The sequence below is a fragment of the Echiichthys vipera genome, assembly GCF_963691815.1.
Source record: "Echiichthys vipera genome assembly, chromosome: 20".
In the NCBI taxonomy this organism is placed as follows: Eukaryota; Metazoa; Chordata; class Actinopteri; order Perciformes; family Trachinidae; genus Echiichthys; species Echiichthys vipera.
In genome coordinates this window covers 20,693,005-20,716,734 of record NC_139845.1, presented here as the reverse complement: position 1 = coordinate 20,716,734, position 23,730 = coordinate 20,693,005, and the positions used below count along the sequence as shown (strand labels likewise).

The 23,730-nt window shown below is 41.8% G+C and overlaps 1 protein-coding gene across 2 annotated transcripts in view; it reads left to right on the top strand.

Moving 5' to 3' along the window:
• The window catches only part of sbf1 (SET binding factor 1), a 79,629-nt gene that overhangs the window by 20,330 nt on the left and 35,569 nt on the right, over positions 1–23,730 (top strand). For both annotated transcript variants that reach the window (XM_083934993.1, XM_083934992.1), the window contains exons 2-6: positions 10,161–10,246; positions 13,230–13,367; positions 13,758–13,886; positions 14,517–14,627; positions 22,675–22,780. In XM_083934993.1, the coding sequence (XP_083791119.1) occupies positions 10,161–10,246; positions 13,230–13,367; positions 13,758–13,886; positions 14,517–14,627; positions 22,675–22,780 (570 nt within the window). The remainder of the gene's footprint in view (positions 1–10,160; positions 10,247–13,229; positions 13,368–13,757; positions 13,887–14,516; positions 14,628–22,674; positions 22,781–23,730) is intronic.

The window sequence follows — 23,730 nt, the reverse complement described above, 5'->3', positions numbered from 1 at the left end:
GTGAGTGCGCCCTTATATGATGATATAAAATGCAACAACATAAAATAAAAACATGGCATGCACTTTTCACAAGGTTGAGGGCACTCAAGAAGTGCAGAGCCACATCGTCATCTAATGGCCTCCCATCGCTCACTGATTGGTCCACCTGGACAGGCACAATGATTTGAGGTGGACGTTTTCCAGACTTGGAACACCTCAGTATAGACAGATTATGGTTTGGCAATCCATATTAACAATCAGACTGTCATGAAAGAAAATAGTGTAATCGTGTTTTTGTGTAATCATTATGTAATACAGTATCATTGTCTGATACAGCTATCAGTGATTTCCCATCATCAGCCACTCCGAACAGCTGGCCCCTGACCTTAATGTCGGAGCATATTGTTTAAAAAATTGTGTAATTCTGCAGCTAATCTCTTTGTGTGATGTTGCAGAATCGTCCGCAAACAATTAAGTAGTATTTGTTTAAAGTAAACCTTTTCATTACAGCTTTCTTCTTCATTTCATCAGCATCAGTCATTGCATCAGCTGTAGTTTCGTTCAGCACCACTTTTGTCTTTCCAACCGTACTGATAAGGGTGTACCTCCTTATGTTCACACACTGTACCAGGTACAGAACTGTCACTTTACTCATTTCATATTCCAGGAAGCCGACGGATATTATCATGGATAATTACATTTAATAGTCACCTTCTTGCCCTACTTTTGCATTGCATGTTAGCAGAAAGAACTGATGTAGCGGTATAGGTTGCATCTGAAATGTAGATGTATGAAATGACAGGGAGCACGTTGTTCTCTCTATACAGTCGGGCGTTTTACTGTTTCTGACAGCAGCTGGGAGGCCTGGGTGCTGCCTCTGGGCTCGTACTGGCTCACTTCTGCCATGTTGTGACAGATACTTCCCAGACATCCTTACTTGTACAGTACTTTAATTACTTTTCCTTTCTAAAACATAGGACAAAGCTTGCTTCTTGTACGGTAGTTATTATTTAGTGTTTGTGTGGTGTCATCAGGCTTTGGTATATACCCTTCTGCTTTTGGTAGCACACTGCGCTTTGCCAACGAACTACGGATCAATCCAGTGAAATGCAATGGTATTTCCGCAGGAGATGGAAAAAATAAGATTTAATAATGGGTGGTTTGATCCAAGCAATCTGAACGGCTAAAGACACGTGCCAGCGACAGTAATGAGTCCCATAAAGCGTGACAGTCAGAACGGTTGAGCTCTTGTGGCTTTTTATTCAGGTGGTATTCTTGTGTACGCTAATAGCAACAATTCAGACACTATAACGACATGTTGACAGGTTGTAAAAAATGCAACCTTTCACCTGTATTCTTAAATGAAGTTCTGGATATCTTATTGGATATCAGACTAACATCACAGATCCACCGTGTTAGGACAGTTGCAACAAAGCTAATGCTAGTTAGCTATGCTAGAGTCTTTAGCATGTCATCTGTAAACAGATGGTGAGAGTCACTGCAGCTCGCTGTGTTCTCAATAAAGATTCATGGAGGGTTGAGTCCGACCTGCGGCCCTCTGTTGCATGCCCCCCCTCCTCTCTCTCTCTCATTCACTCACTCACTCACTCACACACACACACACTCACACATTTCCTGTGTATCTCCAGCTGTTCCATCTGAATGAAGTTATTGAAGGCCAAAAAAATAAGTATTTTGGCTCTTTAAACCTAAAGTCACATGCAGAACTCAAACCATTATTTCAGCCTTATTTCTAGCAGTAAAAAATCTAGCCTGTATGGTCGGCTGCAGGGTAGCCATAGCAACCTCTCACCACTTCCTGTACTCAACAACCGACAAGGAGACTTCTGGCCTCACCTAAAATGACTTTATGTTTTTTTTTACAAAATCATCGTCTTCAGGCATGATGTAACAAAGAAGACGTATGACCCAGTCAAGTATATTGTTGTTTTTAGTCCATTAGATCTGTTTTTATACACATTTATTTCTCTACGCAGTTCTTGCACTTGTATCTCAGATATTAACTTGAAAACCTTATGAAGGAGAGAGAATGCAATTATGCTTACACATTCTGGCACATAATCGCCCATCTGCTAACTAGTAGTTGATAATGTGTTGCTGTGCACTGGATTGGATGAAATGGATTGGGCCACCTATAATATATATTAGATGTCAGATCAAGATCAAAAATGGCGTTAGAACAGGCGAAATGAGCACATGATCAGCGGCTATGTGGCTCAGATCTGTTTGGTGACTTCCTCCTCAACCCATTCTTTATATATGTTTACGATCTCTCTATAAATGTGTCCGTGTATACATACTGTCATTTTACTATGTTCTGTGAGGGCTGCACCCGCCACCCCCCAGCCCCCAAGTATAGCCCCAGCGATTGAATAACGTAATTCAACATAATTAATAACCATTATTTTACAAGTGCGCACATCCGCGCGATATAAGTCTGCAGACACTTGCAAATTATTCTAGATTCTAATTCTGAATGTGCAAGAAAAAATCAGCAAGGAGACTGTGGGAGCATGGGCAGGTAGCTAGGCTAGGCTAACTTTACTTCCATGTTTAAGGTGGGAGGTCATGTTCGTGGTGGACGAGTGATAGAATCTTTCCGGCAAAGTTTGCACGTGACCTTTGGGGTCATCCTTGTTCTTTTCAAAGTGATCTCATATTTTAGACATCTTTCCCGACATGATTGGCTTTTAATGATCAGCTGTCTAACCACGATGTCGAGGGGACCTGCTGTGTTCAAAATAAAATCACTGACAGTGATTGAGTGTCACGACTTCCTGTATCTGGCCCTTCAAATTAAAAGCCCTCCAGCCTTCAGTCACATACTGTAGATTTTCACTTAATTTTGACAAGACACAACTCCAAATGTTGTTTTTTTTTCCCTGCGCCTAATGGACTAATGAAATTTTGGTCGGCTAAGGATTTTTTGGTCAACTATTTGGGGGCAGCCCTATGTGTTACACGTTACATTGCATTGCATCTAATTTGTGCACAGTGACAGTTTAAAAGCTGTTTTGGCACTTAGAGAAGATAATAGGAGAGATGTGTTACAGCCTCATTTTGTTCTTCTAAGAGTTAGAGTTAGAAGCTTTGAGATGACCTCTGTGCTCTCAGTAACCCACATAGTTGAACTTTGCAATCAGTGTGTCAGATCAACACTGTGAAGTCTGAGCTTTTGTTTCAAGTAACAGCATTTGAAGTTGAGATTTCTAAACAGGGAGTTGTGTTCTGGAATAGTATTCATGTCATACAGGTTGTTCTTGAGAAAGTGTCTCTATTTTTAAATACCCTGACAGTTGCCCTGATACCCTGATATCTGTGACCCAATTATGTAAACTTTTTGCCAACAGATAAGAGACATTATGCAAGCCAGTGTTTAAGTGAAATCAGTTGGAACTTCTATATCTCCTGGACAAACACACCTAAAGATAAAATACTCACTTGTTCAAAGGGTTAGTGTTTAAATCAGAATTTTGCAGTCTTTTTACAGTTGGGTGTCACTGAATTTTGCATCACACTGGATCAAGTTGTTCCAGTCAGTCATGGAGCTAGCAGGTGATATGGAGGTGGAGGTATCACTGCAGCCCCCTGGCATGACAGCCTGCATGTTGTGGGTCTTCTGCTCTCCTGCCTGCTGCAGAGGTTGCTTTTTGCTTTTTGTTGTCTGGTGGATTAGCCCAGAAAGGCTAAGAGGTTACAGGCTTGTAATTTATTTTCAGTTTTATGAGTTCAGTTTTAGTCCAAGGCTGGCAGTAGCTTCAATATTGCTTTGAGAGGGGGGGTGGGTGATATGGCAAAAATATCACAATTTATTTTTACAGTCAAATCACGATCACGATTTCATCACGTTTTTCTACATTGATTTATAATTATTTTGCGAGTTACTGAACAATGCAACCCAAGTATTCCCCATGTAAAAATATAGTCCTAAAAGAGAAAATATATAATAAAGCGTTCATGCCAAAGAATCTTTCTGAATATTTCTTAATCAGTTTGTGCAATTTTGCCAACTTGTGCCAAGTACAATGGACATTTAACAAAAAGCTTCCTAAAGCACCTGTTGCCTCTGCTGGCTGCAGTGTGGCTGGTCTCCTTGCTGTTTCACTCTCAGCAGACTGTTGAGGTTTCTGTCTCTTTAGGTGGTTGAAAATGTTTGTTTCTTTACTATTACTAAATGTGCACACCTTGAGTGACTGTGTGTGTGTGGCAGGTTTGGGCAGCAGGCGGCCTCTGTGAAGTGATGGTGCTCGCTCATGTTAAACACATTTGGAGACCATGGTTGCACGGGACAGTTACCTGTTTCTTCAACACATTCTATGAAAGTGGACAGACGGAGTCGATGCAAAGTGATGTGGCGCTTGCATGCTGTAGGGACACATCTCATCTCGTCTTTAACCTCTTATCCGGGGTCGGGTCGCGGGGGCAACAGCTCTAGCAGGGGACCCCAAACTTCCTTTTCCCGGGTCACATTAACCAGCTCTAACTGGGGGATCCCAAGGCGTTCCCAGGCCAGTGTTGAGATCTAATCTCTCCACCTAGTCCTGGCCTTCTCCTAGCTGGACGTGCCTAGAACACCTCCCTATGGAGGCACCCAGGGGGCATCCTTACTAGATGCCCGGACACAGTAGTTTCGTTTTCATTTTCTTTCCACTTCTCTCTAAATCAGTCATGATGGGGGATGAGAAATCCTCATCACTGCCTGTAGTTCGCTATGAACGGTTGATCGGCGTGTCTTTAGGGCGGGCATGAGGCGGACTAGACAATGGTGTGATTTGGCTGAGAAAAAATAAAAACCGGCTACGTCTGTGCAGAGCATAGCAATGTCCCTATAGACCATACTACGATCTCTCTGCTTTGGGAGATCGTCAACACGTTCTAATCCTTCACAATCTAATAAAGTCATATCGCCCATTCCTATTTAGGAGTATGATCAGACCGCTGTCTGTACTGCTGGCATACACTGATGCAAGTATGCTCTACTAGTAGTAAGGTCACTAGGTCACTGACTATGTGAGTATTGATGTGAACAGACATGACTCAAGTTCCTCAAAACAAGAAATGAACCATATAGAACTGTGCATAATGGAGCAAGTATAGGTGAAGATGTGTAAAGGTGGAGGTGAACAAGGCTATACAGTGTTTCCCATACAAAGACCTATGTGTGGCACTGCACCCCAGAGTCAACACTGAGCGCCACAGATTGATTCTGGGATTTTAAACAAAAAAGTTTTAAAATATAGATATCATCTGCGCATAGCACTCTTTGTCCCTGTCATTCTCATTCACAGAGAGAGAGAGAGAAAGAGACACACACGCAACTCACTGTTGCCTGCTTGAGTGCTGACAGTCTGCGGTGTGTGCACACAGTTTCACGCCAACTTCTAGTTTGTTCTGAAATCTGAGCATCTGAGAAATGCTGATATTCTTTCAAAAACTTGTAAATTCCTAACTACTGTAGGAACACAGGCAAAGCCTAGTTTCTTTGTTTTTAATGCAACTGTTGCTTTTGTTATTTAAAATAATATATATGTCCAGTTTAACTTTTACAGAGAAAATGAACGGTGCACTGTTTTGCAGTTCATACCCCAGAAATAATCTTTCTTAAATAGAACTGTGTTTAATTACTTCTGGTCCAGCTGCAGTGTTGGTATCGTTGTTACTGTTACTGTTGTCAGGCACCTGGCCTGGTTAAAAATTGTCTAAACAAACAAGATATAAAGCAAAAGAGAAGGTCTGTCATTTCTGTCATGGAGCCAAAAAGATATTTCAGTCAAGTAAAAAGTTACTTCTGCAGATCAAAGGGACTGGGTGGCTCTAATGTGTCCCACATAAATATATACAATTATACCCTAATAGATGTCTTAATCACATAAATGTCAGCCCCATCACGCTGTAAACTTCAAATGGGATCCTGATTATCCAGTTCCAAGAAACATGGAAGTTTAAAAAAAGAGAGAACTTTGCTTTACCCACAGACATATAGTTATGTATATTTGCATATTATCATTTAGATAAAAGCAGCACACATATGTGTATTCAGAGCCTCTACAGGGGAGATGTCAGAGCCCCTGCCCTTCGAAAGGTCTCTGTACGGCCCTGCACCACGCATTGGTACCCGGTCTGTGGGAAACACTGCTATAGAAATAGTATACAACACAGTAAGCTTTGCTGATATACAGGTATATATGTAATCTATAGCTAGCTAATTTAAGGACACATTAACACACACATTTAGGTTTTTGTCCAACTTTATTCCTTCTGTTGTGCTTATTGTATAGAAAGCAGAGGCCTTAAAGAGCTCAACAATGGGCACGTATCACAATAGAGTGTAAACTGTAAACTGTATTTTGGAGCATGTGTGTGAATAACTTTGCGTTAGTGTGCACAGATGCGGTGGCCAGTACCAACCTATAAATGTTTTGTTTTAATGTATTGTCATTTTTGCCTTTGTTACTAGAGCACATATGGAGCAGCCCTAAAAAAGAAACTCAAAAGAAAATAATTGTTTAACAAATACCCTTTGCTTCCTTCCTTTACGTTCCCACCCAGATGTCTGGTGCAAACGTTGGGGAGCACACAGACACGCACATTGCCAGCACCGCCTTAACTCCCCTCGTGATCTGTGTGTGTGAATGAATAAAGTGAGCGTGGACGGCAGTTTACGTTCCAATTATAACTGTGGTTCTATTAAAGAATACCAAGTGTAACCTTTCTTATGAATGGACATCTGTTTCACCAGATTTGCTTGTAAGATTTTAAATGAATCTATAAGCCATTAACCATTCTTTGTAAGTGTTAATGGCTCAAATAGAGCTTTTTGTCATTGTGTTGATCATTTCCAACACAAGAGAAAACTTCTCTTTGCCAAAAGAAACCAAGTTTTATTTTTTGCCTTTTACTTGTAGGACTATCCCTATAACCAGTGCTTATAGCTGTGACCCCAAAAGCACCAACACAGCAGAAAGGAGCCGCTCTGTGGCAGGAAGGAAAACACACTCTGGGACTCAGTCTACATTGAATCCTGGAGCATTCATTGAAACAGCATGTTGAGCAGCTTGGCACTGTCAGAAAAAGATATATTTGCCACATGAAACACAAATGGAATCATCTTTGTCTTTCTCTGTCATTTTGGTTCGTGTAGCTAAATATTTTGTTGCACATCTACTAGTTCAAATGGGCTCGTAAACTGTGCTTGGAGTTAGTTTGGACCGTTGCACAGTCACTATCTCGCTCTGTGCCTTCTCATTTTTCTGAGTAATTGCTGGTTTTGAAGTCAATTGGAAGTTTTGTTTACATTCCGTAGATTCCTTTTGTATACATGCACATATTCTCGACATCATTGGGTTAAAGTGAAAATAAGTCTCTGGTGACGAGGAGGAGACACTTAGAGTCAACTGGGTTTAGTTTGTGAGGGTTTCTTTAGGAGAGTGTGTGTGTGTGTGTAGTGTGTGTGGTCATAAGGCCTGCGTGTCAGTCCCAGCAGACTCATATTCTGGCTCATTCATACACTCCTCCCTCAGCTGCAGGATGTCCTGCTTTAACTGGCTGAATAATCCCCACCCTGCCTGACTATTGGCTGATAGCGTATCTGCACCAGCCTAACTGTGGACTGTCACACTGTGTTTGTGTGTGTGTTTTGTCAATGTGTGTTTGTTCCTGACACACCTACACCTCGTCATCCACTGCAGCATATTGTTACTGAACATAACAGAAGGCCATGCCAGGCGACACGTGCACCGCTTTTTAAAATCACAGTTTCACCTCTGGTGTACTGCACCTGGTGATTCATCACAGTGTACCAAGAGGGTTGGCTGGGTCACATGTTCTGAAGCGTCCCTTTTTACAACAAGACTATAATTTATTACCAGCTGTGACAGCGATGTCACCTGTATTATTTATTTCACACCTGCGGTAGCTGGAACTACCACGGTGTATTTCGCAAGGTGTCTGTCTGTCTGTCTGTCTGTCTGTGGCCAGGTTTTTTCACTGTGATAGCGTCACAACTCTGCAAGATGAAGTGACAAACATTTACAGGTGTGTAGTTGAGGTCGAAGATGGGAGTGGTCCAAGCAAGGGAGCTGGAAGTAAAAGGTTAGAATGTAGGGAAGGGCGCACTCACACTGTCCATCCGTACCGTGCCACAGCACGTTTCACGTCTAAAGTCCAGTTCGTTTGACCAGTGTGAGTGCACGCTTGCCGGTCACGGCCCGTTTGGGCGAGGTGGGCTTTTGTAAAGCACGTTTGCACATGTACGATCACGAGGCCTACGGCAGTTCTGACGTCATTTTATGTGCTCCTGTTCGGACATAGAAAAAAAGAAGGAGGGACCATGCGCAGACATTTAAAACAATGGCGGCGAAAGGTTAACGTTGCGGGAGCATTGCGATTCTTTCTTCAAAGATTGCAGAAAGGCAATAATTGGAAATGTATTCTAGTCTCATAGATTCAGTTCTGTGAAGTTAGGGATGTCGGGATTTACTGATTTTGCCGTACGTAACGTTACAGTTTCATAACCGTAAGAGTAGCAGAAGCTGTGATGTCTATGGTGTCTTGATTCCTGTATTGTTACCCTGTGAAAACACGTGTGTGTGTGTGTGTGTGTGTGTGTGTGTGTGTGTGTGTGTGTGTGTGTGTGTGTGTGTGTGTGTGTGTGTGTGTGTGTGTGTGTGTGTGTGTGTGTGTGTGTGTGTGTGTGTGTGTGTGTGTGTGTGTGTGTGTGTGTGTGTGTGTGTGTGTGTGTGTGTGTGTGTGTGTGTGTGTGTGTGTGTGTGTGTGTGTGTGCGCGCGCGCGCGCGCACATCTTGGAGATAATCATTGACCCCTTTCTTCTCAAGTCAAGTTTAAAAAAAGTTAAATGGTGAATGTAATGTGACTTAGCTGGACTAATGTAGTTCACAATTTGTTCCTGTTTACTTTCTGAACTTTGTGGGGATATGTAGCAGTAACCTGGATGTAACTCCAGTTCTATGAGCACTATGTTTCTTTCAATAGCGTCGAATGATGAATTCCCTGATTAATAATTGTAAAAACTGTGATATTTCCTCTGACAATTATCCATATATAAGTCTCATGTTGTATCATATCCTCTATGTGAGGTCGAAGGTCCATCTTGAACCCATACTAAACCAAACTTTGCACTTAGTTTTTGACCTGCGATGCTCAATTAATTAGCGCCTAATTTTGATTGTTAATGTTTCTACTATGCTTTTAGAAAAATACAAAAAATAAGCTACATAACTGTACCAGCATACTTCAGGCTATTCCCTCTCCACTCAGAGGTGAGGGCCAATCGTCTCAAAAGGTCTCAAGGGAGAGGGGGTGACTTCAGCTTTTCCCTGTGTGTTTTGGGAGCTGGCCTACTTTCTGTTTGTGTATTGTCTCTGTGTGTGTGTGTGTGCTTCGGTTTTAGTTCCCTTGGTACAGCATTTATCTGAGCACCAAACAGTCTAGGTTCGGTCTAAATGCCGCTGCAAACCTCTCTTTCATTTAGCATGGGACAATAATTTAGTTTTGTGCAGTTATATGCTAGATTTACATCCTTTGTATTGGATAATAAATGTATTCTCTGTGCGGATGAATGATGCCATTAAGCAGCCTGCAGGGCTTCAGATGGAACTTAGCTGAAAGACAGGCTTGTGGTGGTTACATAAGTCGCCCTTTGTCGTGTCATTGTGCCACTGTGATGAGCCAGGCCCTGACCAACAGTGGAAATGGCCTCATTAACCAGCAGCAAAAAAGCATTTGAACACATCACACGACTGTTTAACAGGCAGATATGGACTCATTTAAAACGCCAACCTGACAATAATATACACACAGAAAACCGCTGTGACTAATAGATGTTTCTCACACCTGAGAGTAGTTAATGTGTAGTACAAATGAGCACTTGAGCTTTTTAGTGACTAACAGCTCAGTGACTGCACGAATCACCTCTGAAGGTCCCGTCTTCATACTGAAGTTGCCAGTTTCACATAACTTTACACATCAGTCAGGGGTGTATTCGTCGTCTTTGGATGCAGCCGAGTCCTTGGATTCGTATTTTATTTCAAACAGAAACACAAAAAGACAGAAATTAGCTCATTTGAAGAAACAAACAGACATCAAACGATCTAAATAGCATTTACTTACTTGTATTTGTCCCTCTGTGTGTCTCTCTGCAGTGGAGGGTGAAGGTCAAGGTCGCATTCTCCAGCGGTTTCCTGAGAAAGACTGGGAGGACAGCCCATTCCCACAAGGCATAGAGTTGGTAAGTCAACACTTCAACATAGACGAGGCTCCAGTGTAACTCGCACTTAACCCTGTCAGGGTGAGGGGTTCAATCCCCTGGGCAGCTCAATGGAGCGAGACAAAAAATAAGGGGTAACACCGTGTCCTAACAGCATGCAGCACAAGTGAGCATCAGTGATAAAATCAGTGTGAAACATTGTTTTCCACTGGAATCCCTTACTGACCGCGAGGGACGCAGCGCTGCACAGAGCGAGGCTGTTTTGAGTTAAACTTCTGTTTCTATTTCACGTTGAAATTGCTGCAACACTCCAAGAACAGCTGATTCATGAAGTTGAAATGAAGTGTTATCTATAGGAGACCTCATTTTACTACAGAAACCTAAATAAAGTATTGGGAGTCAGTCGCTGCACAGGAAATGTGCCTGTTTTTCTAGGCATAGCTTACAGTCTGTTCCACACATTCTGTGAGCCAGTGTGGACAGAGCGTCAATAGTACACAATAGTTGGACGCTCACGTGTTGTTAGGACGCGGTTTAATGTAGAGCAAGCCGGTCATTACCGAGAATGGAACCCAGACGGGATGCTGCAGGTCTTGAATCCCTCTAAAGGGATTTCATTCACACTAATGACCATCTCACTCCTGTTATGACACAGCTACTTACTAGAGAAATCAGTAATTTGACACAAATTGATGGAATGAACGGAATGCTAACGTTTGTTTTTTTTTTTATTGGAAGAATGCATCTGCTGTGCAAGGTAACTGTTTAGGTACCTAGTACATTGATCCGATACTAAAAGGTAAACAGAACCACTCCAGTCCATGATGGTGGTGCAGATGTTTCTCTACTTCGTTGAGGAAGAGGAAATACAGGGACCGCTGGATGCAGCATAGAGAAACGAAAAGGTTTTTCAGCACATCCTCCAGCGCATCCATCAGGCAATGCTGAAGGAAATTTAAAAACTAAAAATAATCGTCTAGTTAAGTGGTTGATTGTAATCAGTAACAACTGTACTGTCTGTGGTGGAAACACCCAACAGATCTAGTGTTGCCCGTACAGGTTATATGGTTCTAAAGTGACTAAATGACAGACACTGTTGCCTTTTCTTTTGCTTTATCTTCATATTTGTTTGGACAATCTTAACCAGGTCAGGTGCCTGACAAAAGGAACGACTAACAATACTGCAGCTGGACCACAAATGCTTTTACTTAACACAACTTAACAAGACTGATCAGTACAGATCTAAGGATACATAAGGATATTGAATTAGAACTACTAAGGCTTGGCCCGTGTTCCTAGTTTGTGAATTAAGTTTTATCAGCATTTCTATATTTTCAGAAGCTGAGATATCTGCACGTTCACAAATAAGTGCGTTTACATGGACATGAATATCCAATTTATGAGGCTTATGATCATGTTCCCGATATGGTGTTTACATGAGCACAGAGAACTCAGGTTATCCACAGAAACAAACCAGCGTCAGCAAATATGATTTTTCAACATTTACTAAAACTGCTCCGACCATCAGAAGCTACAGCCGTCTGCTCTGAGTTCATCCGCCATCTCTCTTCACCTGCACACACACACAGGCCTACGTAGCATACTGAGGCATTCCTGAAATGATCTACGTAATAACTTGCTCCGCACCGCTGCCAGCCTGTGTCACTAACAGCGTGTAGGACAGGAAATTAGTGGATGAAGATACACAACTAAGTTAGAACCTCTGATAAAACAGCCAGGAGCGACCTGCTGCGCTCGCCGCCATCTTTGAATGTCAACAAACAAGGTCAAAAGTAGATAGCACCATCCTATTCATTTTTCATCTTAACCAATTTGAATCGTCGCACATTTTAATAGATTTTAACCGTCTTAAGATGCATTGTTACATCCCTAGCTCGGATTTTAGCACCAACAAGAAGTTAGAGGGAGAAACTGCGCGCACATACGCAGACTACAGTGAAGTCAGAATCAGAAATACTTTAATCATCCCAGGGGGAAATTGTTTTCGTTTCAAACTCCAGCTATACAAACAACATATTTAACAAGAACAATATTATGCTATGCTAACAAACTATACAAGAAGTGGAAGAGAGACAAAGAGAGCTGCTGGCCGTGGCGCACTGCTCAGTGCAAATATATCTATTTTGTGTGAATTAGCCAAAAACAGTCTGTTAGTCTATAAAAAACGTATATAATAGACTTTATATTAACAATAATCCCTCAAAAATCCACTTGCCTGTTCGGGCAACCAGAAAACAATCTCAACTTGCCCGAGTATTATTTTTACTTGCCCCGGGCAAGAGGGTAACTGTTGTCATTGTGTCATTGTGTCATTGCCTGGTCAGCTGTTAAAAGCGTATGTGAGTCAGTTGTGAAACGGATAACTGAAAGTTGCTTCATGAACGGTTTTGGTGTGTGTTGACCTAAGATAAAAGCATGTTGACACATGTCGGCTTCAGGTCAACTTCAGCTCAACACATCAAGGCTATAAGGCAACTTTATGAATAATGAGCATACCATTAAAAAAAATCTCATATTCTAACAAAGAAAAAAACTAATATTGACTTTCTATTCTACCTCAGTCAACAGTGACAGTATTGGTTGCTCCATTTACATTCTTGTCGTGCAAGTAAATATTTGAAAATGACATACCATAACTTCTTTAAACCAACTATATTGGAACAGATAATGAGAGCAAAATACACTTTCAGGTCTGTCCAAATCATTCAATCAGAGCTTTGGTGATGTCATATTATTAAAGTAGATGGAAAGTTTTCTCAACCTGTTTTGCTGTGTTAATGATGGCCTAGCCCTGGATGAATCACACCTAGGTGCTGTAAGAACATGTGGCTGATATGTCACCCAGGTGTTGGTATGTACACTAATCCATCTCTTTGTTTTACCCTTTGTTCCTCTCTGATTCCAACCCATGTCCCTGTTTACCCTCTGGGCCCAATGCTGCCATCAACTTTCCCCTATCTACTCTCCTCCTCCTCCTCCATAGTTCTGCCAGCCCAGCGGTTGGCAGCTTGTTCCAGAGCGGCAACCTACCTCCTTCTTTGTAGCGGTTTTGACTGACATCAACTCGGAGCGTCACTACTGTGCCTGCTTCACCTTCTGGGAGGGCCTGGACAACCCACAGGTGAAACAGACTGAAGTCAATTAGCACAATTTTGTAATATGAGGTGCAGAAAATGATGCACACATGATATCTGCTGAGAGTGATATCATGTGTGGGCGATCAGCCTGACTGAGCCAGGTGAGCAGTTTTTACTGGAATGATCAAAGTCAGTGCTAACTGCATCCATTTAATGCATTCTTTGATGTTTGCCAATTGGTTTTGTTGGACCACATTGCCAGGAGGCCCCCTCCACTGGTGATTGGACCTCCATTGTTTTTAAGTGTCTTTGCTGCTGCATCACTCACACACCTCCATATTGTGTCGATTGTAAATCCTGTTTGTAAACCAGGTTTACAGCTTTAGTCTGGGCCCAGTGTGACTGCAGTTATATCTGTTCTTCTCTGTGTTCAGCTGCAGAAGGCTGAGGCCAGCGAGGCTGATGAGGTGGATGAGGAGCTCGCCGTTGTCCAACCAGCTCAGGTCTTCGCCCCCAAAAGCCTGGTGCTGGTGTCCCGGATGGACTACACCGAGGTGTTCAGGGTACGATACAGACAACAGCCTCAAATACAGCGCCATTTTCTGCCCTTTTTTAGGAAAAGGCATCGACCTGTGTTTGGGTTTGTGTGCATCTGTGTGTCATGTGATGATTGGATTTGGCGTGCGTTCTGACTAGCTTGATCCCCACACGGACTGTTTACCTTTGTGAAACAAAAGCCTGTTCAGGCGTGATTGGTTAATACTACTCAGACTACAAATGGAAACCAGACCGCTTCCGCTACCCAAATCTTGTCCCTTTGCAGAATCTGTTAATAGAGGTTATCGTCAGGGTAACAGTGATGTTCATGTGATAGAGTAGCCAAGTAGCGAGCTGTTCTCACTCAGACCGTGGCCCTTTATTTGGGACAAACACAACACTGAACTTTTTCTTGTTTTTTGACAAGGTTAACATTGTACATCTTACATTAATATTGTGACATGGCATGTGAGTGGTCTGCTTTATTGCATGCTATTGATTTTTTATTTTTTATTATATTAACGACATTTACAGCCATACCACCAAGCACTTATTCCTTCACTGTAAATATAAATATAAAGTCAATATTACAGTAACATTCATGGCATGCTCTAGTTGACCCCTGACCGTTGTACCCCCCCTCCTTGATTGAACAGAACTGTCTGGGTCTGATCTACACCGTCCATGTAGATGGCCTGTCTTTCCCCTTGGAAACGGTGGTTGGAAATCTCCTCACTTGTGTCATCCCCATCGCTGGAGGCTCCCAGGTAACTGCTGACCATCCATCTCTTTCTCTCACACACTGCCCTACAAAGGCTAAATCCAAAGTTGGATACCATATAAACCAAAACTGTTCTGAACAGATGATCAAGATGTTGATGCGCTGTGACAGTGGTATACGCTCCCTATGTTACCCTATGCCTTGCTCAGCAGTGCAGCTTCTTCAGGCAGTAAGCAGTGGAGAGGAGAGCTTGGCGCAGCCTGCTAGCATAGCACATAGCTTAGCATGGACTGCTGTCATCACTAAACTATCAGCCGTGTTAGCTTGGTAAACAGAAGAATATCAATGGCGGTTGTACAGGTTGGAGTCAGACCCTGTGTTCTTTCATGTGTTTAATGTATTTATGTAAAAAGAGTATGCATATGCCTGCATATGTTTGCAGAAGTGCTTGTTACATAACTATCTAATTGGTTTTACATCATATCTCTGTCCCAGAGGGGCAATGTATATACACTGTACTGTAATCACACTTTGGTGTAGACTTATTAGCATTATTTCTGTTTATTTTTACTGTTATGGGCTCACTGGGGGACATTCATTCCATAGCGCTGCAAATGATGAATAGTGCCACTTAAGAGAAATGGACGATTCATCCCATTTCACAACATTTAGCAATGTTGGCCAAGGACGAAAACAACAAGCCTTCCATTTATAACCAGACAAACCAAACAGACATGTTTGTGTTTTCTTTGACAAAAACATATCATTGGTACTTGCAGCCAAGCTTCTGTTTTTTTTATGAAACTTTGCATTCTTACTGGATATGTGAAATATGAGCAACAGTGTTTTTCCTTTATGCTGAAGTCACAGGACAGTTAACAAAAATAACATGAACCTGCACCAGCAGCATTGTGTGTTACTTGAGAGTACATCTGTGCTGCTTTAAACAACTTTTAAAAAAAAAACATTTTCTCTTTTTGTTTGTCATTTTTGAATGATTTCTCTCCTCCCCCCTTACTAATTTTTCCCATATATTTCGTCAGAATCATGTTTTTTTAACTTCCCCTCCAGAAAATAGTGACCTTTTTTTTGCGGGTAAACTAAACATCCCTACTACATGTGTTCATGCCCATGGTGCACATACAGTAGGAAGTGTCTATTATCTCTAAATGCACATCGGTTGAACCCTCCCACTGTGGCTTCCAGATGTTCTATTCCATGTGTGTCATGTGTGTGCATCCTACTGTACACTGGTTCCTCTGTGTTACAGATAGATGAGTCCCCAGTTTGTAGTTTAGACAAGGTTCCTCAGGCCTGTGACTGGCTGATGGCCTGTCTCCAGGTAACTTTCCCATCCTGCAAGCTTCACCAATCACAATCAGCTCAATGTTATTGATTCTGTTAATCAAACAGACCTGAATTGGTTTCTTTTCTTTAAGGAATGTGTTTGTTCTTGCAAGTCATTTCAAACCAAGCGTGATTGATGGCGCTTCAGCTGTTTTTGACCTGCTTTTGTGTGTTTGTGTGTGTGTGTTTTGTGATCCGTTTCCAGAGGATCGTGTTAATCATTTCAAACATTTGATTTCTTTTTTTTTCATCTCTCATATTTGTCATAAACCTGATTTTTTGCAGTTATGTGTTTTTGAACACTGAATATTTTTTTCCCTACTCTCTAAAACACACACACACGTGCATGCACACACACACACACACACACCAGCGTGTGCGGTGCAGGTTGTAGCTCAGTTGCTTGGTGACCATATGGGACGGCAGATGGCTTCCTACCGGGCAGCACGACGTCTGAATGGGAGAATCAGATTGACTCAGTATTAACACACATACAGACCCAAACAGTAAAGGCTAATGCGCAGCTCACCTCACACACGCACACTAACACACATCTAAAAACACAAACACTCAAAGGCACTTTCCCAGTTTGTCTCACTCAAACAAACACCCATATATGCACACACCTCCTTGAGGCCCATAATTATTATTGTACTGCTTCTTCTCTTCGTCCAAGCACAAACAGTTCTGTTCCTCCGAGTCAAGAGGACATCGGGCCACTTGGAAAACAGTAACACAACCTCACACTTACACATATTCCTATAACTGTTTAATCACACAGGACTTTTCTATCAGCCTCACTAAATCTATCATTACCACAGAGTCTGTGTGTTCACGTCAACCTCTCCCAAACACACACAAGAGAATAACTCCAGCAATGTGACACTGAAATCATCTCTGCCATTAGACATGTTGTCGTGGCAACACTTTCACATACAAAACAGACAATCCTCTAACCATCTGGAAGGCTTGTGTTTTATGTATTTGTGAATATGGTTTGGTGATAATAGTATTACATAATTGTGCAGGTTAGAGTACCTGTAATATTTATGTCTGTGTCTGTTAACATTTGCATGATAAATTGTTCCTGTTGCATGATCAGTCAGCCAGATATTTTTCTTTAAATATAAATATTAAATATAATCTTCCAAGTTTCACATTATCCAAATCATTTGTACTTGATAGAACCCTGGAAACTGACCCAACAAGCATTTGTTTATCTATCAGTAGCCGCGTTTCAAATTAACATATTTTAAGCGCATTTTGAAGTATTGCATTAGAAAAGCTTTAATGAAATGGCAAAATTGGATAAAAACATCCTCGACTGCCCGATTTCAAGTTATGCTCGCTTGAGGTGGTTTATGCTTTTGCCAAAAAAAAGGAGTTGATTCAGAATAACTTCTGACGTACATTACATGGCTAACCTGCTGTTTCCCCTGTCGCCATCTTCTCTGATATTCCCATAAAGCGTCTTTGTCTGTGAACAGTTTAAAACAATGGCCAATACCAGCGGACATGAAAGAACTATTAAAGCTTCCCCAAATAAAGTAGTTTAGATAGCTAAGGCCACTAATGCTACTCTGTTTACTGGAGGATTACAGCCATATGTAGCCTATAGCGCTAACTTCTGTTAAAACTACACTGTAGCCGTGTTCATTCACTCCAAAAACCAGATGATGGAAACACGCCTTCATTTGCTTTGCTTTTTTTTCTCGACATTTCAGAACTTCACTTAAAATCTGCTTGACAATTAAATGGAGACATGGCTAGTGACATGCCAGAGATTAAGTTCACCTCATAATCTTACAATATGTAGCGTTACAAAAAAAAAAATCTATTTTGGAACATTTATATTTTATTATCTAGTACTTGCAAAAAAAAACTAATGTAAGAATAGTGTCCGAATCCCAGGTTAGAGTCGAACCGGCGGCCTCTGCCTCAAAGACCTTCAGCCTCTTTACATGAGCCGACTGCTCTAACCACTGTTACACTGGCTGCCCCCGAAATCAGTTTTTGATCACTTTGGAAACAATGTTAAACAATCGCCGATGAAAACCTATCTGAAGTTACACAGACAGAAGTAGTTTTCACGGAAGAGTTTAAGTAATTTATTGAAGTTTTATATTCACTATATGTTATGTCATGTTTCATTCTAATGAAATAGCTCACGTCATGTTACCTAACATAACGCTAACTTACCATTGGTTAAGTCGACTACACGTCCAGCTACTTTAGCTAACGTTATGTAGCAAATTCAGTCGGGGATAGCCCAGTGTTGTTATCTGTGGTCAAAACAATCAAACTAAAATGAACTCTATGAGGGTGTTGAGCATTGTTGCAGCAGTGTTGGCAGTTACAAAGTTCAAAAAATTGCGAATACGAATACTGACAAATCAGCCACTCATGCCCACCCTTACTGCGTATGTAATGTTTTTTTTTAGTAAAAGTGTATGGAATGGATTAAACTGTGGTTATAAGCTGCTAATGTTAGCATGTCCAGCTATGTAACTTAGCTTGTTACCTACAGTAGTAACTCACCACGACTTCCCAGGCAAAGTAGCATTTTATTCTACGTGCTACATGTCAGGTCACAGTGGTTCACCACACACGTCGGCTAGACCTACTCCTAAAAGCCTTTTTGTCTTTCAACATTAAAACTCATCTTTTTAAACTGCAAGAGAAAGGGAAGTTTAATGGATGGGATGTGGGGTGCTCCGGTGCAGCGTGTGTTGCTGCTTAGAGAGGGCTATCGTTCATCAATGTTACGTGCTGCCTTATAGTTTTTCTTATATTTCTGGTTCTTAGTGTGAGCGGCCTCTGCAGGTTGACCAGCAGGATGTTACAACACTCCAGTCATTTTTCTAAGTTGCTTACACAACCCTAATGTGAAGTGAACTTCCGGTTGGCCCGATGTGGCAAATGGGGGATTATAAAGGTAGAGCAGCAGCGTGGCCTTGTGGGTAGGAAGACCATCCTTAACACAGAAGTGACAGACCACTGAGTCCTTATGCATCCTTTCACATCAAGTCCCCTTGAGCAACACAGTGAATCCCTACAATCTGTACAGCACACGACCCTGACCTATGACCTATGTGTGTGTAGGATTTCCCCATGGTGTGGGTTGACTTCTATTTAGAATGGAAGAAAGCCAAGTGCTCGTCTCAGTAATTGAGCTGTTACAGGAAGATGTGTAAATGTGTCTCTTACATGAATTCATGAGACAGAGGGACTTCACATCCCTGTTTCTGGACACTGTCTGTCACACTGCCAAATGCTTTGACCGACAGGGTCTGATTTAAGGACAACGCTTTAGAGCTTTAAGCACAAAATCGCCCTTCAAAATGAATGTTGCACAATTTGTTCAGCTGTAGGTCATTGCCACTCTGTGAGTCGATCACATGACAAGTAACACGTTGGTTCTCACGTAGCCTGTGAACTTCACTTTACCTCTTATCAGTGCAGCGTGTCACAGGGAGTTTGAGGTTAAAAGGTGATTTCAGTACAGGAAGTGTCCCGTTTCAGTACCTGCTTTGGTTTACCTGAGGTTTTCAAATAAGACAATCTTATCGCACTAGTGTCACTTTCACAGCCCTCAGTTACTATTATTACTTTTTGACGATAGATTAGCCCAGGGGTTCCCAAAAGTTTCCATGCCAAGGCCCCCCAAACAGCATTAGCCTCTGGCCAGGGACTCCCTTTGCAATCCCACCGACAATGCTACAAGTATCACATCGACTTTAAGAAGGGTTTTGTTACTTTTATTCACTATGCAATAATTATTTCATTTGTTTTGCATAAGAGTAATATACCACAGCAGGGCTGTTGATCTGTTCCTTTGGTCTCTCTCCTGTCAAAAACCTGTCCATTTGGAGCTAGCTTGCTAGCTTGAGGAGCAAAGCAGCTTGATAAACGCCGCAAACCAAATGCAAATGTATACATGAAGTCATGGCGTCGTGAATGATGTTTTGACTGGCAGGCAATCAGAAAGATGAGCTTTGATATGTCCTATTATTATTTATTATATTCTATAATTCTGATAAAAAAAAAATCTGATTGTATAACAATGTTTTAAAAATAATTAGATTATATATATTTTTGTCTTTCCTTTTTTTTTTCTTTACTTCCCTCCCATTTTCTGTGGACCCCCTAGCGCCCCCCCAGGGGGCCGTGGCCCCTATTTTGAACCACTGGATTAGCCGACCAGTATGTGTACTGTTGTTTATTTTAAGTCAGGAGCAGAATGACATGAAGAATCATCTGTTGCTGTTTCCGTGCTGCGGAATGCTAAAGGATGTTTGTTTTGCATGCGTGTCTCTCATGTCTAATGTTATCTCATCCTATTTTTTTTTTTACAGTTCATGTTCACGATGTTATTGTTTGTGCAGCTTACTTGTTTTGCCACACTGAGAAATGACTGTCACATTGTTGTTAAGTCTGGGCATTCTGTGCCCTCACGCCTGCTGTTTCTAACCTGTGTCTTATCCTGCGGGGCGCTTGTGTAGCCGGGCCAGGAGGAGAGAGAGGAGAGTTTGGTACGCCAGCCCGACTTCATTCCCCCCTCGCCACCAATCAGCTCTGAGCTTTCTCTTCCTGCTCTCCACCCATTCCCCTCAGCCAATCCATGCACACCTCCTGTGGCAGGAGAACCAATCAAAATGCTTTGACATAGGCTCAATATGTGACCAACAACTGATCATTCATAGGATATTAAGGACACATCTGATACAAGGCTTGATGAAACGTATTGATTTATTATTATGAATATGTTTTTTTAAATGTCCGATTAAACAAATGTCCCATCAACCTGGAGCTGTTTTTCATAACTTTGTCTATTTAGCATCTGCAAGCAGTAGATGAACATTTAATAAATATTTTATAACACACTATAATGTCTTTTTATGCAGCTGTGAGGGCATTTTAAATGTTTATTTTGTACAGTATTTATCAGCTGGTATAAGTTATCCTATGAACACATACAACTGTGATTTAACACACAGTTTAACACTTTAATTCACAGTAATGACCCGTTAGCTCTACATTATCCCGCTTATTACACGGCTGCTCACTGATTAAATCAATAAATTGACACAAGATATTGATTTGGAAAAGATTTTATCGATTTCAAAAATGATCCTCTAGAGTCTATGGTCACAACTGCGTCCGGAGCAATGTTTGGTTATTTATAGCAGCGTCCTGCAAGCACCCAACCTTAGTTATGCCTGCTTACAGCCACATTATTGTGTTACAAACTATTTATAACAAGTTAATTTACTGCTTATAAATGTGGATTTTAAGTTAAGTTTTTCCCTGTGAATAAGTTGACACCTTCAGTAAGTTCCCAACTCCAGTAAGCGTTAGAGGCCGTAGCTTAGTAACAAGGCCTGTAGCCTTCCCGTCATGAGTCACTTAGAACAGTGATGAAGATGCTTCATCAGAGCCAATGCGGAAATTATAAAATATGATGCAAACCTCCAGCCTATCATAAAAGGTGACACGTTTATACTCACACATCAGCCCCTCATTAACAAATCTCATAAGCCAAACAATGAATGGAGCACTGATGATCAGATGGTGGACCACAGTATTGAGTTGCTAACCGCTCGCCTGTGACGCTGACGCTTCTGCTGCTGTTGTACAGAGCATGAAATAACGCTGCACACACACACACACACACACACACACACACACACACACACACACACACACCACTTGAGGTGAAGCTCTGTTTTTTTCCAAAACACCTTGGATTTCGACTGTTGCTCAAATTGTCCATGTGTCGATACACATACTTTCATGGTGTCCTGTTTTGTCTAAGCACAAGGTCATGCTATTGTGATTATCTGAGAAAAAGATCAGTTTGCCCATAATTGGAGAGTTGTAAAATAATATGTGCCTCTGATCAGAATTTAAGTACACAAGGTATACTGTGTCCAGTAGTCATATGACGTTGCCTCTAACAGCCTCATCTTGTGCTGCAGTGCTTAGTTGTGCTGTGTTATTGTGCTTGTACTGTATTGATTTATGTATTTGCAGTAAATAATCCCCATATCCACTCCTGGATACACTTGTTATTCAAACCACACATTCAACATTATTGGCTTTGTTTTCAGTCTGGAGCAAAGCAGATTTCCAGTTTTACAAATTCAGTTTGGTTGTCTGTAACCGAGGACATGGTTGTTAGACACAGTGTGGATCAAATCAAAGATTTTACCCCCGTTATAAGCAGTAGCTCTGCTGTTGTAACCTCCTTTAAGAAAGACACTTTGTCAGTTCAGATAAGTGTTTCTACAGTGTCGGAGACGTTCATCCCGGGACACGCTTCACGGCCCTAAATAAATCCTCCATCAACCTCCTTCCCACCTGCGCTCCCATCAGACCGCAGTGGAAAATGGCCTGCGCATGATACCTGCCACATCGCTGGGATTTGTCTCTCCCACAAAGGCTTGTTGATATGGTGGCGCTGGTGTTGTTTTGCAGTAAGGTCGTTGGCATGGAGTCCTGCCCAGCTCCATTCATGTCCTGATCAGCTGGAATGGCTTGTTTTTTATTTGTGATGTACCTGCTAAGCTTCTGGGATTCTCCATCTCTCTGTCGCTAAATCACGCTGCTCACCGGACACGCACAACTGTGATTAAAACCTCGCCGCCAAACCCTGATTTTCTTAGAAGCACCGTTTGTTCGTTGGATTTCTCACCTCCCTTTTTAATCCCTCTTTTCTCTCCCCCTGTCTCCCTCTTAATCTACAGAGGACCATAACGTTAGGGGCGGGCGACCGGCAAGTGATCCAGACTCCAATCGATGACTCGCTTCCTGTCAGTGGCAGCACTGTGGCCCAGCTCTTCAGACAGCTTGGTACGGTTCATTTTAATATTAATCCTACACCTGCCCCATTTCAAAATGCCACTCTTCTCTCTTTCTCAGTTTGTACATCCTCCGTTTGCTGAAGAGACAGAGAGGACTTGAGGCAACGGGCTTTAATAAAATAAGACATCTGTGCTTCAGAGCCATCAATTTTAAACATTGATTGGATTTGACTTGTGGCACAGCTGATGATTGATGATGAATGTATTGAACTATAACTGTGTACAGTGGGTTATATTTTATTGACTGCCCAGTCCTATAGTTTAGTAACCTGACTCCGCCAGATGGATGGATTCTTATTTATCTCAGCAGATCCATCTGGGAATTCTCGGTTAGAGATCTTTTGGGAAGGGGCGAAAATACTGGTCGCTCATCGGATAAACCATCTGTCTATCACCAAGATACGGGCCAAATCAACCAATCAGATCAATGAAGTATGACGTGCTATCAGAGCGTCGAGGCAAAGCACAGAAAGTAAACGACATGTCTGTAAAGGAGATATCTGCCGTTTGTGTAACGTGAAGTTATGGATAAAAGGCCCAATTTCAGGTGCCCGGTCCATATTCAACAGAAGGATCACAGAGAAAACAAGCATTGGAGATCAGCTTGCTTAATAGCTGCGCTCATCTCATCGATGGAAGCCGCCATGTTGTTTACACTGAACAGTCGCTCATCGTCTTGTCACGTAAATCTGCCTCCAAACCAACGCTGATTGGTTCAGTCGCTTGACAAATTTTCCTCACCGCACGTTACCAGCATAGACATACCTATAGAGATGTTTATATACTTATACATGTATACACAAATGTATATATCTATTGTTTATGTCTATGGTTACCAGACTGATCTGCAAGTAAAATACTATGGAGCTCCCGAGATCAGGATGGTCTCATGAGGCTAATTGTCTTTCCCAGCATCTACTATGTATTTAAACAAACCTG